Source organism: Trachinotus anak, unplaced genomic scaffold (assembly GCF_046630095.1).
Source record: "Trachinotus anak isolate AG129_WGS33_773 ecotype Australia unplaced genomic scaffold, CSIRO_AGI_Tana_v1 ptg000014l, whole genome shotgun sequence".
In the NCBI taxonomy this organism is placed as follows: domain Eukaryota; kingdom Metazoa; phylum Chordata; class Actinopteri; order Carangiformes; family Carangidae; genus Trachinotus; species Trachinotus anak.
The window spans coordinates 6030445-6052710 of NW_027273865.1; the positions used below are offsets into that span (position 1 = coordinate 6030445).

At 41.5% G+C, this 22266-nt stretch overlaps 2 protein-coding genes and 1 long non-coding RNA gene across 4 annotated transcripts; 2 read left to right on the forward strand and 1 right to left on the reverse strand.

Annotated features, from left to right (window-relative positions):
- Positions 1-102: 102 nt before the first annotated feature.
- Positions 103-16998, forward strand: tmem91 (transmembrane protein 91). Of its 2 annotated transcripts, XM_071496585.1 has the most exons (5): positions 103-272; positions 439-566; positions 8128-9753; positions 12612-12758; positions 14536-16998. In XM_071496585.1, exons 3-5 carry the CDS (start codon positions 9319-9321, stop codon positions 14689-14691), a joined length of 738 nt encoding a protein of 245 aa, XP_071352686.1. In that variant the 5' UTR covers positions 103-272; positions 439-566; positions 8128-9318; the 3' UTR covers positions 14692-16998. The 2 variants fall into 2 exon arrangements, with proteins under 2 accessions (XP_071352686.1, XP_071352685.1); XM_071496584.1 differs by having other exon boundaries at positions 103-566.
- A 96-nt stretch (positions 16999-17094) lies between these two features.
- exosc5 (exosome component 5) lies at positions 17095-20910 on the reverse strand. The gene is made up of 6 exons (XM_071496586.1): positions 20752-20910; positions 19829-19942; positions 19271-19392; positions 19008-19148; positions 17495-17584; positions 17095-17285 (listed from the first exon to the last, which is right to left on the reverse strand). The coding sequence occupies exons 1-6, from the start codon at positions 20846-20848 to the stop codon at positions 17190-17192; spliced, it is 660 nt and encodes a 219-aa protein (XP_071352687.1). The 5' UTR covers positions 20849-20910; the 3' UTR covers positions 17095-17189.
- LOC139631916 (uncharacterized) lies at positions 20805-22004 on the forward strand. The gene is made up of 3 exons (XR_011693468.1): positions 20805-20946; positions 21546-21649; positions 21770-22004. It is a non-coding gene; the product is annotated as an uncharacterized lncRNA (long non-coding RNA).
- The last annotated feature ends 262 nt before the right edge of the window (positions 22005-22266 follow it).

Genomic DNA, 22266 nt, shown 5'->3' on the forward strand with positions numbered 1-22266 from the left:
GGAGAGAGCCGCATCTGGAAAGTCAGAGAAAAGCTGAGAGTGGCAGAAGAAAGTTGACCCGGCGTAAGAGGCACGGCAGCAGCAGTCAGGATTAACGAGAGGCCGGGGACACAGCGAACCGGGCAGGATGCGAGGGGAGACGCTGTGCAGGGGGGAAGGAGCGCCTTTGACCGGGCGGGCACGTCACCGCTGCCGGGCTGCACAGGTGTAGCAGGGGCATCCTCATGCATTCACGGCCGCGGCGGCGCAGCTCCACAGGGGGACGCAGGCAAGTTTGGCTCCGAACCCGTAACTCAACGCTGTCATCCCCTCCCTCTCACAAACACGTGTAGTGGGATACATACAATCCGTTCATGTATAGACACAAATATAGCACACACACACAGACACACACAGACTCACACACAGTTTCTGCTTCATGCCCACGCTGAAAGCAAGCGGAAACAACGCGCTATAGCGGTGAGTGGGGGCTGTGGTTCCTGCGGATGGGTGAAACTGGGATTCTTCTCGGAGGACTCATCCCAGGGACAAGACAGCAGGACAGGACCTGAGTGTCCAGTTTAAAGGTGAGAAAATACCTTCGACTGTGTTACTTTGGGAGAAGTGTTTTTTGAGAGAAGAAACCCCTGAATCATTTTTCACTCTGCTTTGACATTAACATTTTATTGAGATCTCTCTCTTGCTCTGTTTTCTCATTTTCTCTGTTATTTTTCCATCACACCCACCCTCACCCCCCCTTTGTGAAACAGCATTAGCAAATCTTTATGAAGGTTAAAGCATTGCTGTTACCTACTGTAGGCTGTACAGACCTGCTATATGGGTACAGGCAGCCTAGTTATAATCTATATTAGGCTACTGTTTGCCCAGTAAAAGGGTTTTATCATTCATAATAACTTATTAATATTCAAGTTTAATGTTCATGGCAGCAGTAATTTGTCAGAGCAGTTCTTGGATTTTAACTGAAGTGAGACAGATTTTACGTCACTGTAATACTGTGAAAAGGAGGTTGATATCACCAGGAGTGAGAGCTCCTCGGTCTTCAGTGTTAAACTGAAAATTTATTTCTCACAGCTTTTTTTTCTGTGTATATTCCTATACAATAGAGGATATGCTGCTTTAGAGTGGGATCCCAACAGCGACAGAACCCCCCCCCCATTACAAAAACACACTCAGCTCTGCCCCATTGTTTATGTTTGTATAGCTATATAGCTTTGTATAGCTGCTGTATGACAAGCCTGGTGTGCAGTAATATAAAACCATAGCTCGCTCATGCAGTATTCAGACACTCCTGCACTCCTTTATGTTTTCTTCTTTTATTCAGGGAGAAAAAAAATATGTATACATACATACATATATATATGTATATATATATACACACATTCTTACTCTTAACCTGACTGTGTATGTGTGTTTATGTGTATCTGCGTGTGTTTTTGTGTGTGTGTGTGTGTGGATGGGTCATTGTCAATTAGAACAAATTTGTGCTCCGACTATGATGATGGTGACGATGAGATCATGTACAACATCACCGCTCATGTAAAAATCTGAGAGGCTAATTGCCTCATTCAGCTGCACACGTACCCTAACACACACTTGTTTTAGTTACTTGCGAGGACTCTGCATTGATTCATATTGGTTTCACTTGTCCCCAGCTTTTTTTGTCCCCAGACTGAAGGAGAACCCCCTCAGTGTGTGTGAACATATATTTGACACTACATTGAGATTAATACTACTATACACACCATCACACACACACATATGTACGTACGTGGATAAACAAATACAGGCATGCACAGGTCACTACACGGCAATACGGCTGATGTAAACACATTTTAGATGACATGTGTGCAGCCTTTGTACAGTAGGCCTACATGTCAAGCCTCTGTTAAGTATTTTGACAGTTTTGCAGCTCATGTCAGTGTTCTCACATTTGCACAGGCTTTAACAAGCACAAATTAAACTGATATATTCAAACAATAACAGGCGGGTGTTAGCCACCACTATCATTAGGGTTTTTATGAAAAATGTACAGTATAGATGTAATTTCACTGAAGATGAAAATACGATTTGGGGGGATAAAATTTAATCTTTTCTGGAATTATTTGGTGTAAAATAATGGACACATTTCTATATTATTTGTCCACTAAAACAGGCTCTTTATCAGCCTGACATCCCCCGCGACCCTCTAAGGATAAGCTATAAGATTGTGTGTGTTTTGTCTAATTTCAATAAGGGATTGAGATAACGCGTTGAAACTGGAGGTTTGTTGTTTGTAAGTTGAGAAATTGTTAGTAATTTGAAATGTGTACAAATGGCTCCTGTGTCTGTGCCTTGTATGAAGCATATACAAGAAGCATCTAACAACCTTATCTTTGTCAAATATTTTTACTGTAACATTCAGTTAGATGTAGAATAGAGAATAGAGAATATAGCAAAGTGAGTTGCAGCAGCTGTAGAGCGCACTGAAGCACAAGTGACAAATGAACACACACACACACACACATACCCACGACACAAACAACAGTGTTGTGAGATATAGCCAGTCCCTGTACAGTGTGTCCCATGACGTTCACAGATGCACATAACATCACAGTGAGTACAACACACAACACACTGTACAGAGATGCTGGACCCATTTGCAACATATTGCAGATTGGTAACTTCACAGTCCTCAGGCCTCATTGCACACAAGAACCAGCTGTGCAGGCAGTGTGTGCGTGTGTGTGCGTATTTGTGCGTGATGTGTGTAGTCATGTATGTGAGGATGTATGAGGCAGAGCATGGACATTTTCTGAGGGCTTGTTTATCGTGTCTGACTGAAAGGTAAATGACGCAAGGCTGCAAAGGACTGAGTGTTTGTCAGTGCATGTGCAGTTATGTGGGGGAAATGAAATGACTGTGTGTGTGTGTGTGTGTGTGTGTGTCTGGGGTTAGAGCAGGGCATACCATGGACTGATTAATGAGCTCATGCTGTCATACACACATTCTGCACAGGGGGGGTTCAAGTAAACCCAGCGCCTGGCATGACTGCGCTCATTTGTTATTATAGAGTAATTCTGTGGAAATTATCCATCCTGTGCAGTTTAATGTGACAGTAACACATCCTCACTGGAAGGCATGGCTACGCTGGAATTATCCCATCCAGTTATTATCAAGCCAAGCAGAGGAACAGTACTGAAATGGCAAATTAGCCTCTGCTTCATTTATCCTGCAGTGAACACTGCACTCCGTGGTGAATGTGTTTCCATAGGAACATGATGTTAGTTTGAGCTTCACGAGCTGTGCAATGCTCCCTACATTGCCGCCTGTTTTTTGCTTATCTTTTCTGTTCAGTTTCCTCCCTGCTCTTGTCAGTTACTCCACACAGATCAAGGAAGAGAGAGAGAGAGAGAGAGAGAGAGAGAGAGAGAGAGAGAGAGAGAGAGAGAGAGAAAAGGGTTTGGAAGTGAAATCAATAGGGCTATTTAACTACCACTTGGGTTTTCATATTTTTTGTTTGGCATGTCTCGAAGCCTACTCTGGTCTTATCAGCCTGACATCGCTGTTCTTCAAGATGTCTTTTTATTAGAGCCTACAGGAGTTTACAGCTCCTATATTCTACAGCCAGTTGCCCTTTTCTTTTCTACAAGTGTGTTTCTGCATTTCCTTGATCTGTATCAGCTGAAATATTACAGCAATTACCTCCAGCTCTGTGCATGTGTGTGTATGTGTGTGTGTGTGTGTGTGTGTGTGTGTGTGTTGTTAGATAGTGTGAATCAGTGTGAGCCAAAAAGACTGCAGAATTGCTGAACATCAGCAGAAGAGTCAGCAGCAACAGGGTTTAAAGCAATATTTCACTTTGGATGCACATTTCCATGTTGTAAGAACAAGCTTTTTTTATCCAGCAAGTCGAAATGGTACCAAGTAAGACAAGTTTTAAGTTTTGTACAGTGGCTTTGCTGACAGAACTGGCTGGATTATGAAAAAGAGAAGGAGTCAGATCAAAAGCAGAAAAAAAAGAGGGGAAGAAGGAATGGTAGGGGGGGTTGAGTAGATGCGTGGTTGTGTATGTGCATGACAGAGCACCAGACTAGAAAGGAGAGAGAGATAGGGAGGGAGAGAAGAGGAGCTCTTGTAAAAGTGTCAGTGGTGATTTGCAGCGGCGTCCTTGCAACCTTCCCTCTACCTGACTGGATGTTTTATGAGCGTTGCAGAATCAGAAAAGGAGGCAGGCTTATAATACAGCTGACAGAAGTCTTTTTATGGTGGATGGGCAGAGGTGAAGGGGGGAGGGGTGTAATAAAGCTGAGTGCATCTCTCCTGGAATGAAGCTGCAGCGATTAGGAGGGGACAAGAAGAGAGAGGGAAGGCTGGTGCTACAAAATATCTGCGTGTGTGTGAGTGAGCATGTGTGTAGTATGCACCATATGTCCAGATGTGTGTGTGTGTGTGTGTGTGTGTGTGTGTGTTATGAGGGGGAGGCTGTTTGCTCAGAGCTGTTGCTGACGTCAGTGTGTTGAACGATCACTCAGTTTGTTCGGTATGAGAGGTACTAGCCCTCCATAAAGGAGTGGGTGAAGAGGAGGGGAGCAGAGGGGGTTTGCACATCGAAGCAGTATCAGCGCTCAGAGCAGAATACAACCCTCAGCTCCACTCCAACCCAAAGACACCCAATTATTCCAGTTTTTTTTTGTGCTGTGCTGTGTAGTGAAGCATGCAACAACAAGTCATTGAATTGATCTCGAGCCTGTGAAGCACTCTGCCATGCAGAATGAATACCTACTGATGAGATATTATGTAGTTTGTTGAAATGGCACTTTCTTATTCTACCAGGAATAAAAAGCCCCTTAACACACAATACAGAGACTGTTTTCATCTCTTCTCACTTGTCAGCTCACAGTAGTGTTTTTCCACCGCTCAGTTATGTGCTAATTTTAGATATATTCTCAGTTTGGAATATATGAAGTCAGTCGTATGTGAGTTTAACTTAATTTAACACCACCTCCCAGCGTGCATGAGAAACACCCTGAACAGGTCAAAATTGCTAACACATATACGTTTACACTGAGAGTCTTTTTTTTTTTTTTTGGCCTTTTTAATGCCTTTATTGGATAGGTCAGTGAGAGAGTGACAGGAAAGTCAGGGAGAGAGAGGGGATGACATGCAGAAAAGGGCCGCAGGTCGGATTCGAACCCAGGGCTGCTGCAGGTAGGACTAAGCCTTAATGGTATGTGCTCTACCAGGTGAGCCACCGAGGCACCCCTGTGAGTCATTTTTTATTTAAAAAAAAAATCTCCATCCACACTAAAACACATCATTTTTTGTCTCTTTTGTGACCAGGTATAAAACAGTAATACAGTGTTTTATTCCATTATTAGAGTTCCTTTATAACAAGTGGATTGACTCAAGTTGTTCTTTTAAAGGTCCCATATTGTGCAAAGTGTAAAGATTTCCATGTCTTTTTCTATTATAAAGCAGGTCTAGGCTCCATATTAATCCTGTGAAAGCCTCAGTCCTCAGAGAAATGCACACGGCCTGTATTCAGAAACTGAGCCTTAAAACGAGCTGTCAGGACTTCTGTAACTCCGTGATGTCACAAAGCAGTCACTGCTCTCAGCCATGCCCCAAGCCCACTCAGAAAACAGTCAGCCAATCAGAAGAGAGGTTCAGAGTCTCTCTTCTGATTGGCTGACTGAAGAGTTGTTACTAGAGCTCCAGAGAGAAGCCTGAGATAGGAGATGTAAAACTACACTGTGATGGTTTTTTGGTTCTTAAAACAACAAATATATCTTCTTATGGATATCAACACTTCAAATAAAACACAGGTAAAGTGTAAAATATGGGACCTCTAAGCTAACTATGGCTCATATGCAGTTTTCTTCTTTGTTGATAAATGAGCACTGCCCCTGTAAAATAAACAAATAGTTGAAAGTAAATATGACTGTGGCTCATAAATACTACCTGTTAATTAGGGGAGTAATATTTCCCGCACTACTGCACTGCTTGATATGTCGATTGAATCACCATGTTATGATTGTGACGGCGTTGCAGAATGCATAAATACAGCTAAACGACAACAGATGTGCCGTGCAGTTGTTTATATTGACATTTTAAATGAACGATCACGGAGACAGTTAGACCTGACAGAGAGTTTACTGCCACAACAGCCCCCCCAGACATGTTCACTATCTGTTTATGTCAATTGACAAAGGGGTCCATTTTTCTTGTCCACACTAAAATGCAATGTTGATGTAGCTTAGTGTGGATGATGGGCCAAAATGGAAAGAACAACATGCATTTTCTAATTGTCTTGTGTGAAGATATTTTTTCACTTTCACAAATCAGCGCATGATTTTTCATTTTAAACACAAGATATACACATTTGGTGGTGACTGACAGAGTTTCTGAGAATGAATTATGAATGTAGAAAAAAATAAAATGATGTTCAAAATACATTCCCCATTGTAAAACTTGATTCTCTCTATTTAAGAAGCTGTAAATTGTACCTTGGTTACTGCAACAGAGTTACATTTTGGGTGTCATTAATCCTCTGACCATTTTTCATCACTGCAGTAACTAAGAATGTGCAGTGCTACAGTGTGTCCATGCCCAGTATCCTGGTCTGCTCCGAGCTGAATGCATTTGTATCCATCAGACATATAGTACATTTAGTGCTGAGTTAGAAGTCTTCCCCTGAAACACACTGAGTTGTGCCAGGAAGCTGCTACACTTCAGGTACAGAGGTAACTATTTTAATATTCACCAGACTTTTGTACCTCGTACTCTGATACTACAAACGTTACTGCAGGAATGAGCTACGAAACAAACAGAAGTCAGAGACCCTCATTCCTATGAAAAAAGTTCTGCTCGGAGGTTGTGAATATTTTTGATTTGTCTTGTTGTGATGTTGTTCATATGTAATTTATTACCAAAAGAGAGCTTGATCTCAGTGAGACTTTCTGAATAAAAAAAGCTTAACTATCCACCTATTATCTTGTATATTGATTGACATAATGTAAATAAGCCAGTTGTGCAATATATAAATATATATAATTTTAGAGCCCCAGTCTGCTTTTGGTTTGCAGCCAGTATGTGGACTTCAAGTTGCTGCAGGAGAAGGAAAATGGTTATTAGGTTAAACCAAAGTAGCTGATGAAGAAAACATAGGTTTGGTTTTGAAACAAAAGTAGTCTTCATTAGTCATACATGAAGTCCCTGACATCACACACTGTTGTGAAGCCAGCCTGGGCAGCAGAGGTATCATTTCACACACTGGAGGGCAGTTTTTACTTGTATTAATGAGATTGTGGGGACCCTGTGCACATTGTCACATTGTGGGGACTCGCATTCAAAAAACTACATCCTGCAAGATAAACCAGTTATTTTTAGGTTAAGATTTTGTTTATGGCTAAGGTTGGTGTTATTATGTTAATGTTAGTGTAAATCACAATGTCAGCATATTCTGAACTGTTTCTGCCTAAGTTCTGAAGACACAACCCAACTGCCTATAAGAGACATGTATCAAAACACAACACTCAGCTTTTTTTATACTCAAGCAAATTTTTCTTTTCTCTAGTGCGCCTTAGGAAGTGTAATCTGTATATGCATCTTTCAAATCATGCAAATCTGACACTGTGTGCTGTATGTTGTTAACTTAGTAATTATCACTCAAAATTTGAGTGTTGATGAGTGATGGAGTCAATAAACAAACAACCATTTATTTCTATATTCTGTTCATGGAGCCATCTTGAAAACTATTTTCTCCATTGTATTTCTGATCTTAGTCAGCCTTTTAAAGACAATTTATCCAGCCACTGTCTTGTCAGCACCTTGGGAGCTGTTCTGGCTGAAAGGACAGCTGGTCCAGAGGAAAGTCACGCTGTGATGAAGGTTGGATTTGGTTGGTTGAATGGAGAGACACTTCAGTAGTGCTTACACTGCACTGATGTCTTGAGTCTGATGTGAGTCTGGCATAGGTTTTCAAGGTAGGCATAAGCCCAAGTAGTGTGAGTATGTGTGTGTGAAGAAAAATTACTCCAGTCCAACTGGAGCCTTAGAAGCACAATTACACATAGGATTCTGTGTGCAGAGAGTTTGCGTTAAACTTCAGTCTAAATATTTGTGTGACCTCGTTCCTTCTTTTAACAGACCTCATCATCCTCATTGGAGAACTGGATAGCGTCTGTCCTGAATGAAACCCTCTTAAGGTGGACAGGGGGCATTAAAATTACATGTCCCAAAGGAGCGCTGCTACAGCAGGCAGCAAATCCACAGCCATAAATCAAGACCAGACGACTTTGATTTCTTCATTATCACTTCCTGCTGCAACAACAGAGGAACAGGAACATGTTGACAGGCCTGCTGACCTGCGGATGTGCACCATAGGATTCTATTTCTGGAGCCTCATTGCTTTTACAGATTAACTGCCCTCAAATATGGCCCCAATCCGTTCATTGCGCCACTAGCTTGACTGCTGCCGGAGGTTGTGCATATTCAAGCTTCAAAACACCCCACTGAACATCAGTCCAGTCATCTGAGGGGCTGCTGCCTTCGGCCTGTTTTTGAAAGCAGTGTCACTGCACTTTTTTCAGACTCATGCAAAGGAACGAACAATCATTCTCCATTCTTCATATAGTCATTTTTCAACTCACATGTCATTGCTCATTTCCATCCAAAGTTGTTGAAGGGAAAGATTGACATCCAAAGCTTTCAAACTAATACTGTGACACTGTGCTTAGATCAAGACTTAATATTTTATTGCAAGAGACATTTTCCTTGAGTTCCTGAGGGCAATCACACTGAAATCCCGTTGCCCACTGTTTTCATTGGCCTGTCTGGGGCTAATCAAGGACTTCCATCATCAGAATTGACATTTTCATATTGTATGAGAGAGAAAGTAGCAGATATTAACATATTCATGAACACTGACACATTCAATCATGTGAAATGGAAGACATGGGGCAAACCCTGAGCCATCAAGCCCTGAAACAAATAGCTTATGACATGTGAGGAACAGAGATTCCTGAATCCACCGGCACAACTTCAGCTCCACATCTCCTAGCACACAGCAACAGGCCGTCACTGGCACATTAACAATATTTTACTCTGTTATAAACCTGGCGTGTGTTGCTGGCCTCTGGATCAAGGCCTATGATAAGACAAAAATTAAAGAATAGGATTAAAGATGGATTATCAGAGAAACACTAAAACCAGCAAAGCAGCTGCTTTTGCATAAGCCCATCGAAAGCTCTTCAGGGAGACACAGTGCAGACCGATTTGTAGATTACATTTGGTTGTTGATGTGGTGGCCTCTTGTGTGGTTGGTATTAAAAGAGAGGGATGGAGAATCTAGATGAGCTGGAGCACCCTCTTCTGGGAGAAAACCCCAATAACAGCCGGGCAGCAGGGCCGGGGCAGGGGCCCGGGACTGGACAGGCCCCAGGTGGACTGTTCAAGGGCATCTTGGTTAAGTGTGAGGAGGACCGGGCCTACCCTCCCTTAGCATGGAGGAGCTATTGTGGACATCCTCCTGAGCTTCAGCAGCAGCAGCTACTGGACCCTTGCTCCTTGCCCCGCACACTGGAGTCCTTTTACCCACCGGCCCCCATCTGGGGCCACACAGACTCCCTGCTCAGCAAAGACTACCTGGAGACCACCTTTGTGGACATTCGGCCTGGCTCCACGCTGGAGAGGAAGCTGCTGGCCGAGACGCAGGACTTCCACAGTGTGTCCTACAGCATGGATGATGAGGATGACCTGCTTCCTGACTCTGACGTAAGACATCCCACTGATATAAAGTTATTTTCTTATGTACTTACAACAGATTGTGTGTAGTTGAATTACAAATTGTAATGTGCGAGTCGTCTCTTCCCTGCAGATACACAAAGAGAAAGACTGATTGATTGCTGAATGATTACTGTGATTTCCCAGAGTCCAAGGGGATGTCTTCATATGTTCAAGCAGAAGTCCAAACCCAAAGATATGTAGTTTACAATGATATAAAACTGAGAAAACCAGTGGATTAACTAAATCAGAGGATGGTTGCCATTGTTGATTATCAAAGCAGTTGCAATCAAGTAGTTGCATTGTTGCAATTCTTTTTTTGTTGATTGACTAGTCAGTTATTTGACTAATTGTTTTATCCATACACATAAATAATTATCACATCTGATCAGCTCATTTCCACCACATCTGCTTTGTTGCTCTGAGGAGTTTTATATTTAAAGGAAGAGAAAATCTCATATTCTCAGCGCAGATTCTGGGAATGAAAGAGGAACTTAAAATAGACATATGAGCGGTGCATTTCAGGGCAGGCAGCAACTGAATGCTTACTGTCAAACAGCCAGATTACATAAAGCTCCTCTCCTGCTGCGGTGCAGGTAATGGCACTACAGTAGCGAAGGAAGATGCCAGTTCTATTTCATAGATCACTGAGCAAAGCTCACCCTGGAGTGAAATGTAAATTAGCTTTAAAACGCTTACAGCGATCATGTGATGTTTTGGGAGTCAACATGAGAATGTATACGCTGTGAATGTCACAAATAAGTAGCTGCTGGTCGTCTAAATTATTATGAAAAGTCTCCAAGCAAGGTTAAAATAGATTAAAGTTTCAGTTCCACGCTGTGAACCATTTTACGATTATTACTTTGATTAAAAACACGATCAAGTGGACAAACAGTAGTATTACACACCATTAAAATCAACTGCTGCACAGTTTAGGTTGAGAGTTTGCTCCACAAGGACAAAAGAACAGAACATAACATTTTTTTCAAGCTCATTCTGAATGCTGGCAGTAGTGCGGTGATGCAAAGGCACAGGCCTGTGGGAATAAAACCTTGCTGTGACCTCAAAGAGGCACAGCGCAACATACTCCTTTGTTTCACTCCAAATGCTCAGTTAAAGGAATCAAACCCACAAATCCCACAAAACTCCCTCATTGCTTCATGAGGACTTTTCACTGATCAGCACTAGGCTGCCAGAGCAGGAGAGATGATCTCAGGAGTGTCCCATCCTGAGTGCCTTTACATATGAGCACAGTGTCAGTCTGGCTTTTGGCTCAATTTGAGATTTCAGATCAGATTTGCTTCATGTCAACAAAAAGTGCTCCAGGCAAATCATTGGTGATATGAAAGGTAATTCCAGACAGGATGGATCAATCCTATCATCAGAGATGTTCAGACCAGGCATGTGCAGTGAATGACACAGACATGAAAATAACCTTGAAAACTAATGTTCAAAATTCTGTGTGTAGTAAAGTTTGCTTCTTAACGGTCCCATATTTTACACTTTTCTGGTGTTTTATTTGTAAGTTCTGCTGTAAGCTCTGAGCCTCTCTTCTGATTGGCTGACTGTTTTCTGAGGGATCGAATAAAAATATAGCAGATTTTAGGTAAACACTCAGAGAAACCAAATCCTGCAAGGTTGGGGCAGGGCTTGTGGTGTGGCTGAGAACAGTGACTGCTTTGCTGTGACATCACAAAGTTACAGAAGTCCTGACGGCTCATTTTAAGGCTCAGTGTCTGAATTCAGGCTGTGTGCATTTCTCTGTGGACTGAGGCTTTGATATTTTCACAGTATTAATATAGTACCTAGACCTGCTTTATAATCAAAAAGGACATGGAAATCTCACTTTGTACAATATGGGACCTTTAAGAAAAAAGAGGGAAAGATGAAGAGAAGTTTTTTTATATAAGGCTGCAGTGTATGAAACATCTGCTCATTACAGGGGCATCTTTAGAAAATGCATCATTTTACAACATAAAACAAGCAGAGTAATAATATGACATGGTCAGAATGAGAAAGTCAGTCAGACTGAATATGTAGCTGTTTCAAAAAGATGCATGAGTCATGAATCACCTGCGGTCAACACAGCTACTGCACATCCAGACTAACCTCATTCAGTCACATTATCTTTCAGGCACAAGCAAAGTTTACCAGTTGTTGTGGACAATGTGGACGTAACATGAGAAAAAAACAACCACATTTTGTGTATTATGTTTATATGTTTACTGCAAGTTTTACATTGAGTAATTTACCTACTTTGGCATGAATAAGCTTTTGGTCTAAAGGAACATTTCACTCAAGTTACAAAAAACATTTCTTACTTATCCTTTTAGTTGTATCTAGGCATGTAGATAGTTTTGGTTTTACTTGTCTGGGTTTTTAGGACATCTCCCACCACATCAATAAAGATAACACAAACACACAGTTGTATTAGACACCACTAAAAAAACAAGAGCCATTGGCTGCCACAAAGTTGAAAGTTGCTCACAGCATTTGAAAATTACATATGAAAAATTCTGTGAGTGTCTTTCCAAAACCAGTGTTTTGAAAGAAACTACTTTGCATCAGAGAAATGTTAACTGTGGAACTGTGGTTTCCAGAGTAATGCAGACATTTATGGAGACGGTCGCTGCTGAATTTTTTAAAATGTCATTTTTAATTATGAAATCAAATTCATTTACAATGATCTCCATTGCATTGGTGTGGAGGCAGAAAACTCAAAGATAAATATCTCAGAAGCTGAACAAACAAAAGTAGAGGAATCTGTATGAACAGATAACACAGAGGTGTTTCTTTCTAATTTGGACTACCAGACCCTCTAACCAGAATGCAATCTGTTCGAATCCCAGGACTCGTCCATTGATGACTTCAGTGATACAGACAGCGAGAGCAACTTCCCTCTGATGATCCCTCAGGACTACCTGGGTCTGGCCTTTTTCTCCATGCTCTGCTGCTTCTGGCCCCTGGGCATCGCTGCCTTCTACCTTTCACAGAAGGTTAACACACACACACACACACACACACAGACACACACACACAAACACTCTCAGTCCTGAGCTGACAAGATATAACCTGGCAGTGCAGTTCACAGCCAAGGGTGATGTCTTACCCTCTGCAGTGTGTGTACACTAACAACAGGTCTGGTATGTTAAGTGCTGTGCATGTGTGGACATTATGGAATTGCTTTGGAGTTTAGAGTCTCAACAACCCAAATTGAACAAGAAAGATGTGCAGTGTGGTTTTATATATTTACATTATTTTAGAATCACTGTCTCTTGTGCCATAATTCAGAGTGATTGTTTATACAGAGGCTTCCTTAATATGTTTTTAAGATTTTTATTGAATAAACATGCCCATACCAGTGTCATGACTCGAAAAAATCATGTCCACAACCTTCCAATCACAAGCGTAATATCTACAGTCGTGAACAGCTCCAACAAAGCATAAGCTTCCCTTGTTAGTGTTGTTCAGGTTGACAGGCTGTGAACTTTGTGAAACCACATAAAAACAATAAAACACAGCAAAAAAGAAACAGAGACAAGTTTGAGCAGCTGATTTTTTTCTTCTTCTTTAATAATTGATGTGGTGACACCTCTAGATGATGTCTCCAGCCTCCTGATCTGGATAGATGTCAGCTCACAGGACGTTCCTCGCACATGTAGAAACTTCAGTCTGTACGTGTTATTTATTATGTCACACGATGTCTGAAGTTACCTGCTGTCCTTTAAACCTGAGCTGTAGTCATCGTCACATGTAAAGTATTACTGAAGTAAAAACACAACAGTGGGACAGATACTGTTGATAGAAAACTATAATAATAATAATAATAAATAAGATATACCAATAAATACAGTATACCATATCCATACTACATAATCCCTGTCTAATAATATTTATATTTCAAATGCCAGTGGATTTATTTTTCACTGTGTGCTAATGTAGCAAAGAGTCTAACAAGACATGGAAAATGAATCAATTAAAAATCTGTATACCTCAGCTACCACCTGCAACCAATATACCAGTCTCCCTTATCTCTTGTTGTCCAAAATGAGTCTCTACAGAGGCCGAGGGCTTCACTAGCTACAGATACAGATACTGATACATTCAGAGGAGCAACACTGAAATGAGATACTGCAGCTACAGCACATGTGAGAGCAGTAATTTGACGGATGAAATTATCAATCTCTTGTACAGCAAAGTTGGTGGAAATGTGGAGCAGGTCTAAGGGAACAGGGGACAACTTCTCTGCACAAACTATGTCATCAGTCACTATTACCAGTGGCAGTGTGAAAAAGCCCCTAACACCTCTATCTCTAGTCACCAGAGGCCCACACTTTATATAGGCATCAGTCCAGCAGTGTGGGAGGGGGGGGGGGATCCCATTAACGCTTTTACAAAACTAACTGGCAGCAAGCTGCAAAGGCCTTTTGATCAGATCAATAGCCTTCGTTAAGGTTTAATTAGAGTCATAACAAGAAGCCCCAAGGTGATAGATTTCCAATATTGTTGAGTGGTACCTAAAACAGGGGTCAGAGACAAAGACAAGGACTAGAGGGAGAGAGGAAGGAAGGAGGAGAAGGTGATGAATGAGGCACGAACGGCGGGTGTGATTCAGAGATGGAAGATAATATGGGTTTAGCGTGTGATTGGAATGAGTGGAAGAGGAAAGTGTAGGCCAGGGAGGACATTGACAAATGATGACAAATGCTGTTCCCCCACCCAGCCCCCCCTCTCTAATCCTTATCTCACTCTCCTCTCTCCTCCATTTCTCAGACCAACAAGGCATCGGCTCAGGGGGATTTCCAGGGGGCCAACGCAGCGTCCCGCCAGGCTCTGTGGCTCTCAGTGCTCTCCATTGTGTTTGGAATCATAACGTACATCTGTGCCATCGCCGCGTTGATTTCCTACCTGTCCGGGAAACCACCATAAAAGCGACTGCTGCACGGGGACGCACATAGAAAAAAAAAACAGACCTCCTACACAACACACGCCAACATATCACCTGCAAATGTAAAGTAACCACAGTCTTTGTCTGTCAACCCAGTCTGCAGTCATATTTTATCTACACCAAGCTGGAAAAGCCAAGGACAGACAGTAAAAATGCAACAGGAGAGCTGGTGTATCACCATAATCACTTCTAATTGGATTAGGACATAACTCAGCTCAGAGGACGTTCCTCGCACGAGAAGAAAAATCATTGAAAGTTATTCAGTATCATTCCATGTAGAAGATTCAGTCTGTAAGTGTCACTTATTTTGTCAGCTGGGGTCTTACGATACCTGCTATCCTTCAAATCTGTGCTGTCGTCATCATCACGTTTAGCATTATTAGGGAAAAAAAAAACTGTGACAGCAAATGCAGATATTATCACTGTAGATATCACTGTCACAAAACAATGGACGAATAATGAGAAGCAGAGGGAGAAAAGACAGGATATGTGGCCTCCACTGCCTGGGAAGAGCCGAGCGGAGGGCAGTGTGCGGCGATGGAGTCTGCAGATTTATGAGAAGGTCACAACAAGGACGTGGCAGCGGCTAAATCCTGATGGACCTTGCTGTTGGAGGGGCTGAGCCAACGCTGTCGCTGGTGGCGGCTTCACAGCCCCAGAGCTTTATTTTTTAAAACATATGACGGGCCAGAAGCAATATTCTTTGAGAGAACCCAGAATTAATTTCTACGCCTCTGGTCAGAGCGAGGGGACCCACGGGGGGGAAACATGCACATGCACACGCACATGGATCAACCCATCCTGATTTCACATGCAGCATCATTCACTGTGTACCTGCAGAGAGGACTGATTCTGCTTTGTTTATGCTGAGTTCAATAAGTATCTTTATGTTGAAATAACACGAAAAGGTAAATGAAAAACACATATTGTGCCATTATATAGGAAAATAAATAGAAGAGTTTTAAAATGAAATGCAAGGTCGTGATGTGAACACTGGCTTGAGGTATAAAAATAAAGGAACTGCTTTGTACAGTACACTGCATATACATAGGAAATGATCAGATACACAGAGGGGTGCAGACCTGCGAGGAAAAGTGCCAAAAATATGGAAGAAACTCTGCAGACGAACCTTTTATGAGCTGTTCCATTAATAGAAGCAACCAGGCTGCTACTCCGTGCTCCCCAAATATAGATTCTGCTATTTTCTCCGTTTCCAAAAAAAATAAGAGGCCTGAAATCCGTCGGGAAGTTGCTTCTTGCAGTATGACAAACTTAAAATGTAGTTCTCTACTTAAACTTGTGTAAACAAAGTTAACACTTTGTTCAGATGAGCAAAGGGGAAAAAACATGTTGCAAAAAGTCGTGAAGACGTGACAAGACAGCGCCCAGCCATGTGATGCATGAGTTAGCATAATCTCCATTTCGGTTACATCAGATACCTGCATGGCGAGTTTGTAGTTTGACATGTGCAAACCTGCTCCAAGCTTCAGCCACCTCCTTCATTTGGTCCTGAATCACTGCAAGAGCAGCTTTGACAAGAGGAGAAAACAACTATACTGGTTTGACGCTTATACGTGCCATTAACAAAAAGAAAAAAAGCGAACAAGGGAACTCCAAATAAACCTTTTAAAAAATGGCTGTAAGGAAGAAATTGACATTTTCTATGTAGATGTATAGTTTTTATAGAGTCCACAGCTGAACTACAAATAGTTCAAATCCTGACTGTTTTCTGCAAACTGGGTGTTGTATCACGACTGAGCTGATAGATCATAATCACTATAGGTGATGCGTGTAGACACACCTGTGATATCTCGGTGTCTAACCCTTGTCTGCTATCACTGTTGGTGTGCTGTGATACAGCTGCACTGACTGAGTCCACACACGGTGTCGTACAGTCCTGACAATCCTGAAACACCCTCTGTCTCCACTGGACATTTACATCAAAAAAAAAAAAAAAAAAGACCCTTTGTTGTTACAGCTGAGTTACCACAATTAGTGATTTCAATGGGAGCATTTAATGTGGATGCCTTGACTGATCACGCTGGCATGAAACAGGGTCTGGTCAGATCTGTCTCACTTTTGTGTCACTTGTAAGAGGTAACGACTGGACGGACGCAGCCAAGTGGACAACTGGTGTGAGTCGATAAAGGTCAAAGGTTGTGGAAAATGAGATTTATTAGTCGAAGAGATGTTCGCTTCTTTCCCAGTTCACATCCTTGTATTACATGTGAATATTAAACTGAAGGAAAAATCAATGAATCCCAATAAATGCACTTGTTTGACTTTGATCTTTCCTCTTTTCAATCTGGTCTTCTTTCAAATATCCTCATGTAAACCCCACCGTCTTCTGACTGCAGCTGAACTGAAGCAAAGGTAGCCCAAAGTGGTCGTTGAATATTTTATTACAACATCAGTATTTTTATGCGGTGTTTAAAAAAAGACTAGAAAAAAAAAAGAAAAAAAGAGAGCTGCTTCTTCATCAGAGGGTTTTGGAGTACCGCCGCCTGACAGAGTCCCTGTAGAACTGGAAGATCTTCTCTGATGCTTTCTGACTGACTGCTATACACTGCTGCAGCTGCAGAAGAAGAGAAACAGACATTAAAGACAAGCCAAAATATGAAAGGTCTGTGATAATCACCACAGGCAGAGACAGGAAAACATCTCGTCGTCATCGGTCCTGATAGAAATCGCTGATAGAGCTTTCACAGTAGTGACAGATGCGTGATGAATAAATTGTGCAATGTCGAAGTCTTTCTGGGAGAAATAACTCATCCATTCACTCACCTCATGAACTGAAAATGATCCTTTGGTTGACGACATCAATACTCTGCGTTCTGTGCTGTCAATAGCAAAGGTCATCAAAGCTCGACTTTCCTGGTGAGACGGGAACAGAAATTTCCACGAATGTTTTTCACAGGCAAAATCATACAAGCAAAATTCCCCAAGTGGTAACACGTCATTAATCTGTGACGCTCACTGTATTTTACAAATGAATCTGTTATAATGAAATTAAGATTTTCTTTTTGGTGTGCCCTGAATCTGAGTCTGTTCACCATCTCCCAGAAAACAGGCCTGAACCACAGACTTATAGAAGGTTAGGACAGAGTGAAATCTGCTGCTCTTAGTTTTCTAGCTGAAACGAGAAGCGATTTTGGGACCTGAATTATCTTTTACATGCACAACGTACAAGATATGAGTCACTGAAGTAAAACTCATTTCACTGTGGAAACAGACTTAGAGCAGACTGGCCTGTAGGAGGGTTTATATGTTATGTGTAATTTACTCTAATGCATCAGACTGCTAATGTGTATTAAATCTGTTTAAAGGCTTTTCAAGTGTGTAGTCTATTCATGAACATACAAACCTGAGGCCTTTAAATGTCCTTTTTACTCCTGAACAATGAAACTGATGATTTGGTTGATATGAACCAATAAAACATACACAACTCTTCCCACACCTCTCACCCCAGTGAGTACACACATGATAAAACTGGTTCCTCTCAGCTGATCCATTAACATTTTTCTGAATTCAATTGTTTAGACACCACAGGACTTTTTCAAAAATTTAACCAACAGCTACACTCAATATAAAAGTATTTGTTTGTTTATTAAGATCCACATTAGCTTTTGCACAGCAGCAGCTATCCTCCCTGGGGTCCACACAGTTCAGATGTTGTCAATACAACTGTACACACTCGCACTACTCATTACACTACACAGCATAACACATAATCATGCACACAACAATAACAACTGACTAAATTTAATTAACACAAACACAAAGGGAATGGACATGATTATCTATATATATTATTATTATTATATATAGATAAATATTATCCTTAAACACTGCATGACCATGAGACACACTAAAATATACTAATTAAATTACTACATTTTCTTCTTAGGTGATGCTCTTTTCGTGTTTCTTTAAAACCATATATATCATTTTGTTGTATAGTAATCTCCATTCCTGCATTGCTCTGTATATGTATGTATGTATGTATGTATGTATGTATGTATATATATATATATATATATATATATATATATATATATATATATATATATACACACACACACACACATACATACATACATACATATATAGCAGCATGCCTTGTTGAATACTTGTGTAAACTTGTACTGATGGATAGTTTTTTATTCCTTATGAAAACCCTCAGTGAATACAGCAATCTATTTCTCACTTCAAACCAAGAGAGAGATTCATACATATTTCATATTCGTGTTCGGGGGTGTTTTTTTTTTTTTACACAGCACACGAGCCTCAGATTTACCTTCTCCTGAGCTGCAGTGGGGTCTGTGATGATCTGACCGTCTGCGTCGATGGCACAGGTCACTCCGCAGAACAGGCAACTCATAGGCAAGCCTGTGTCCATGAGAGCCATACAGGCGGCATTCAGGAAGCAGGACAGGAGCTGAGGACGCGCTAAGGAGGAACACGCACCAAGGACCAACAACCATCAGGAGACCACTTCAGTGACCCACCTGCACACTGGGAATGAACTTTACCACAGCAGTGAACTTTACTGAAGGATACTGAGCCATCGTCATGCAACACCTGGAGAATGAGAGTGAGGGAGGAGCGAGGATGAAGAGACAAGAGCAGAGATGCCTCACAGGTTTCTCGCACACACTGCTCCTGGGATCGCTCCCTGACACCTAGAAAGTAAATAAAAGATGGGATACATGCTTGAATCAGACAGAAACCTACTGGCTCACTTACTCCACCTTGTGGTGTGTGGGGGGGTATAGCAGCTTTGAACAGAAGAAGTGGACAAGGCTCTAAAATTAACAGTTACAACCTTCTTAAAACTCTGAAGTTTGACTTAAATTTCCTCATTTCCCTTTAAATGCTTCTAGAGACATCTCTTTTCTATTATTATTATTATGTGCAACTTATCCTTACAATTTCTTTTTCTATTATTATTATCATAAGCACTACATTGTAACTACAGTATCTTGCCTACACTGCATGCATGACTTTAAAGAGTAAATAATCGCCCACACTGCATCAGCAACATTCAGGTACTACATTAAACAACAAATCAGATGAAGCTGCATAATAAGATTTTTTCCCCTTTGGCTAAAGACTTACTTGGCAGTCCCACTTTGGGCTGTATCAACACCTCCAGTGTGGCCCGGTCATAGATCTCCTTGCTGACCTTAACCTCAGCTGGTCCGTACACTCCAGCCAACACACTTGTGTCACCTGCAGATAAAAACAAAAGAGGAGAAACAACTTAGAGGCTGTGGTCACTGAAGCGTCCACTGGAGATGGATCATATTTATAACTGAGGCACTGAAAAATCAACTAGAATGGCCAATAATACAACACCACCTCAAAACAGACAATGGCCATCATACAAAATAAAAGCTTTCAATGTCACATTCATTCATTGCTCCACTTTCAGAGCCAATATTTAGAATAAATAATGTCACCATGAAACAAACTAGATGTTTGAATTAACAGGTGCTCAGGCCTCATGTGTTTTTGTAAATAGGGAACTTAAATCTTATTTTATTAAAAAAAAACAAGTGATCACTTAAAGCCAAGGTCTGATTTAAGTCCATGTCCTGCATTGATGGGTGGTAGACAGACGGTAATCTTACATCACAGCTGCTCTCACTATATATGTATTGGTCTCACCTTGTTTACTCCCACAAAACAGGAGCAAACACTTCTCTTAGATATTATTTCTTGGAAACCACCTTTGAAGACAGTCAACCTATTCGTAAAAAACACAAGATGTCATGTTGTGAACCTAAAGCCTGGTCTCTGCAGGAGCACCCAACGTGTGGTCTCCACTCCGGACCGGGCAGAAATCTCTATCTGCGATTGTTGCTTTCAGAGTAAAAATCCGTTTTCACAGATTTGTCAGTGGCTTCTGAGCAGCGTTATCAATTTCTACACAGGGGCTAAGAAAGCGGGGAGCTACAGCACACTGAAGATAATCCCAAACATGAACGAGTAGCCGCCTCCTACAGCCGCCTCCGGGACATATTTCCATGTGTCCTTACCTTGGATGAAGGACGCTGAGCCGTCAGGTCGGGACAGTAAGCTCTGCTCACAGCCAAACTCTCTCAGGGCAACATTTGAAGAGCCGCACACCTCCATCACGCCGCCACCATCGAGGAAAAGTCGTTCGTCGAGGGTAGATGATGTCACTTGTTTTGCCGCTGAAGGACCCTTTCTGATGACATAAGAGCGAAGAGGTAGAGCTGACAACTGCTTTAATTAATCATACTGACCGCCGGGATGGTCATAGGGAGAGAAAAAAATATCAATATCAAATCAAGTGGTAGTCATGTCTTAATTTACGCTATTTTTTATGATTGGTCGTTTTATCATGTTAACGGGTCACCTTCATAATAACCAGCGGTTTCACTTCCCTCTTGTGGTCACAACAGGAAACTGCAACAATAAAATAGTAAAAACTGCGTTAATAGAGACATGAAGACATACATCACTTCCGCTGAATACTTTCAAAATATGACCCACTGGGACCATACGAAACGAAGTAACGTTAAACTACCAAAAACTAGCCAACCTATTTAAGCAAACGACGCCATAATATTGTAGTTTGTGCATACGGATGTCCTTCATTGGTGATGATAAAAAATAATGTGTTTAAATTATTTCGTGTTCGGTGACACTGGGGAGGTTCGACGCATAGTCAACGCTGATTAAAATCGTAAGAAATGTGTCAAAGCAGAAATGACCACCACTTCCGGTACATACTTTCAAAATACAGTGACCAAATTAAAGTAAAGGAACTAGCAAAAATTAAATCATGATTATCATCATTTTCCAGAGGTTACCTGCCCCTTCTGCCAGCTGTTCATCTGCAGGCCAACAGGAGACTATGCAAGTGTTTGGACACGGAAATCCACAGAGTGAGGGACTTAAAACATGGAGGTCAGAATATAAGATGTTACTTGTACCTGAAATACTCCTGTCATTTATCCAATCAGTAACACAAAGCTGTTCCACAGTGACATTATATGCCCTTTGATTCATTTTGTTTTTTCCTTGCAGAGAAAGGCATTATCATTGTCCATACTGTGCAAAGACAACTATAACACGGAAACAGTTTGAAAGTCATATGGACAAATATGTGGAGACGAGGTCAACAACAGCAGCCACCTGGCAACTAAAATCCCCAGCCTGCAGCTCCACCTGACCCACCTGTCCAGTCCCTGCAGTCCATCCCTCTGCTTTAACAGACAACGCTGACCAGTGAACAGGTCAAATATTAAGGGACAGCACGGAGAAAAATACCCTGCCTTACGAGAGCTTTCACAAACTATCATAACTAGTTTACATACACAGGACTAAAAGCAATCAATGCCAGCACTGAGTGAAATGCAGAATGCAAATTTTTACCTCTGCTCAGCTCTGACACTGCTCAATCTTTCCAGCGGTCTGAATACGACCAGTGACCACGTTGATATTTCCTTCGGTGATCCTGTTATGGTCGATCACTGTAAGCGAAGTTTGAAAAAGCAGTAAAGAACATCTTGAAAAAGGTGGAA

Bases quoted from the DNA above. Each gene is read 5' to 3' on its own strand.
- tmem91 (XM_071496584.1), top strand. From the start codon at position 9,319: ATGGAGAATCTAGATGAGCTGGAGCACCCTCTTCTGGGAGAAAACCCC. The intron at 9,754-12,611 runs GTAAGACATCCC...TTCGAATCCCAG, and splicing joins ACCTGCTTCCTGACTCTGAC to GACTCGTCCATTGATGACTT. The intron at 12,759-14,535 runs GTTAACACACAC...TCCATTTCTCAG, and splicing joins CCTTCTACCTTTCACAGAAG to ACCAACAAGGCATCGGCTCA.
- exosc5 (XM_071496586.1), bottom strand. From the start codon at position 20,848: ATGGAGGTGTGCGGCTCTTCAAATGTTGCCCTGAGAGAGTTTGGCTGT. The intron at 19,943-20,751 runs GTAAGGACACAT...TTTTATCTGCAG, and splicing joins CTCAGCGTCCTTCATCCAAG to GTGACACAAGTGTGTTGGCT. The intron at 19,149-19,270 runs GTATCCTTCAGT...GCGCGTCCTCAG, and splicing joins TGTTGCATGACGATGGCTCA to CTCCTGTCCTGCTTCCTGAA.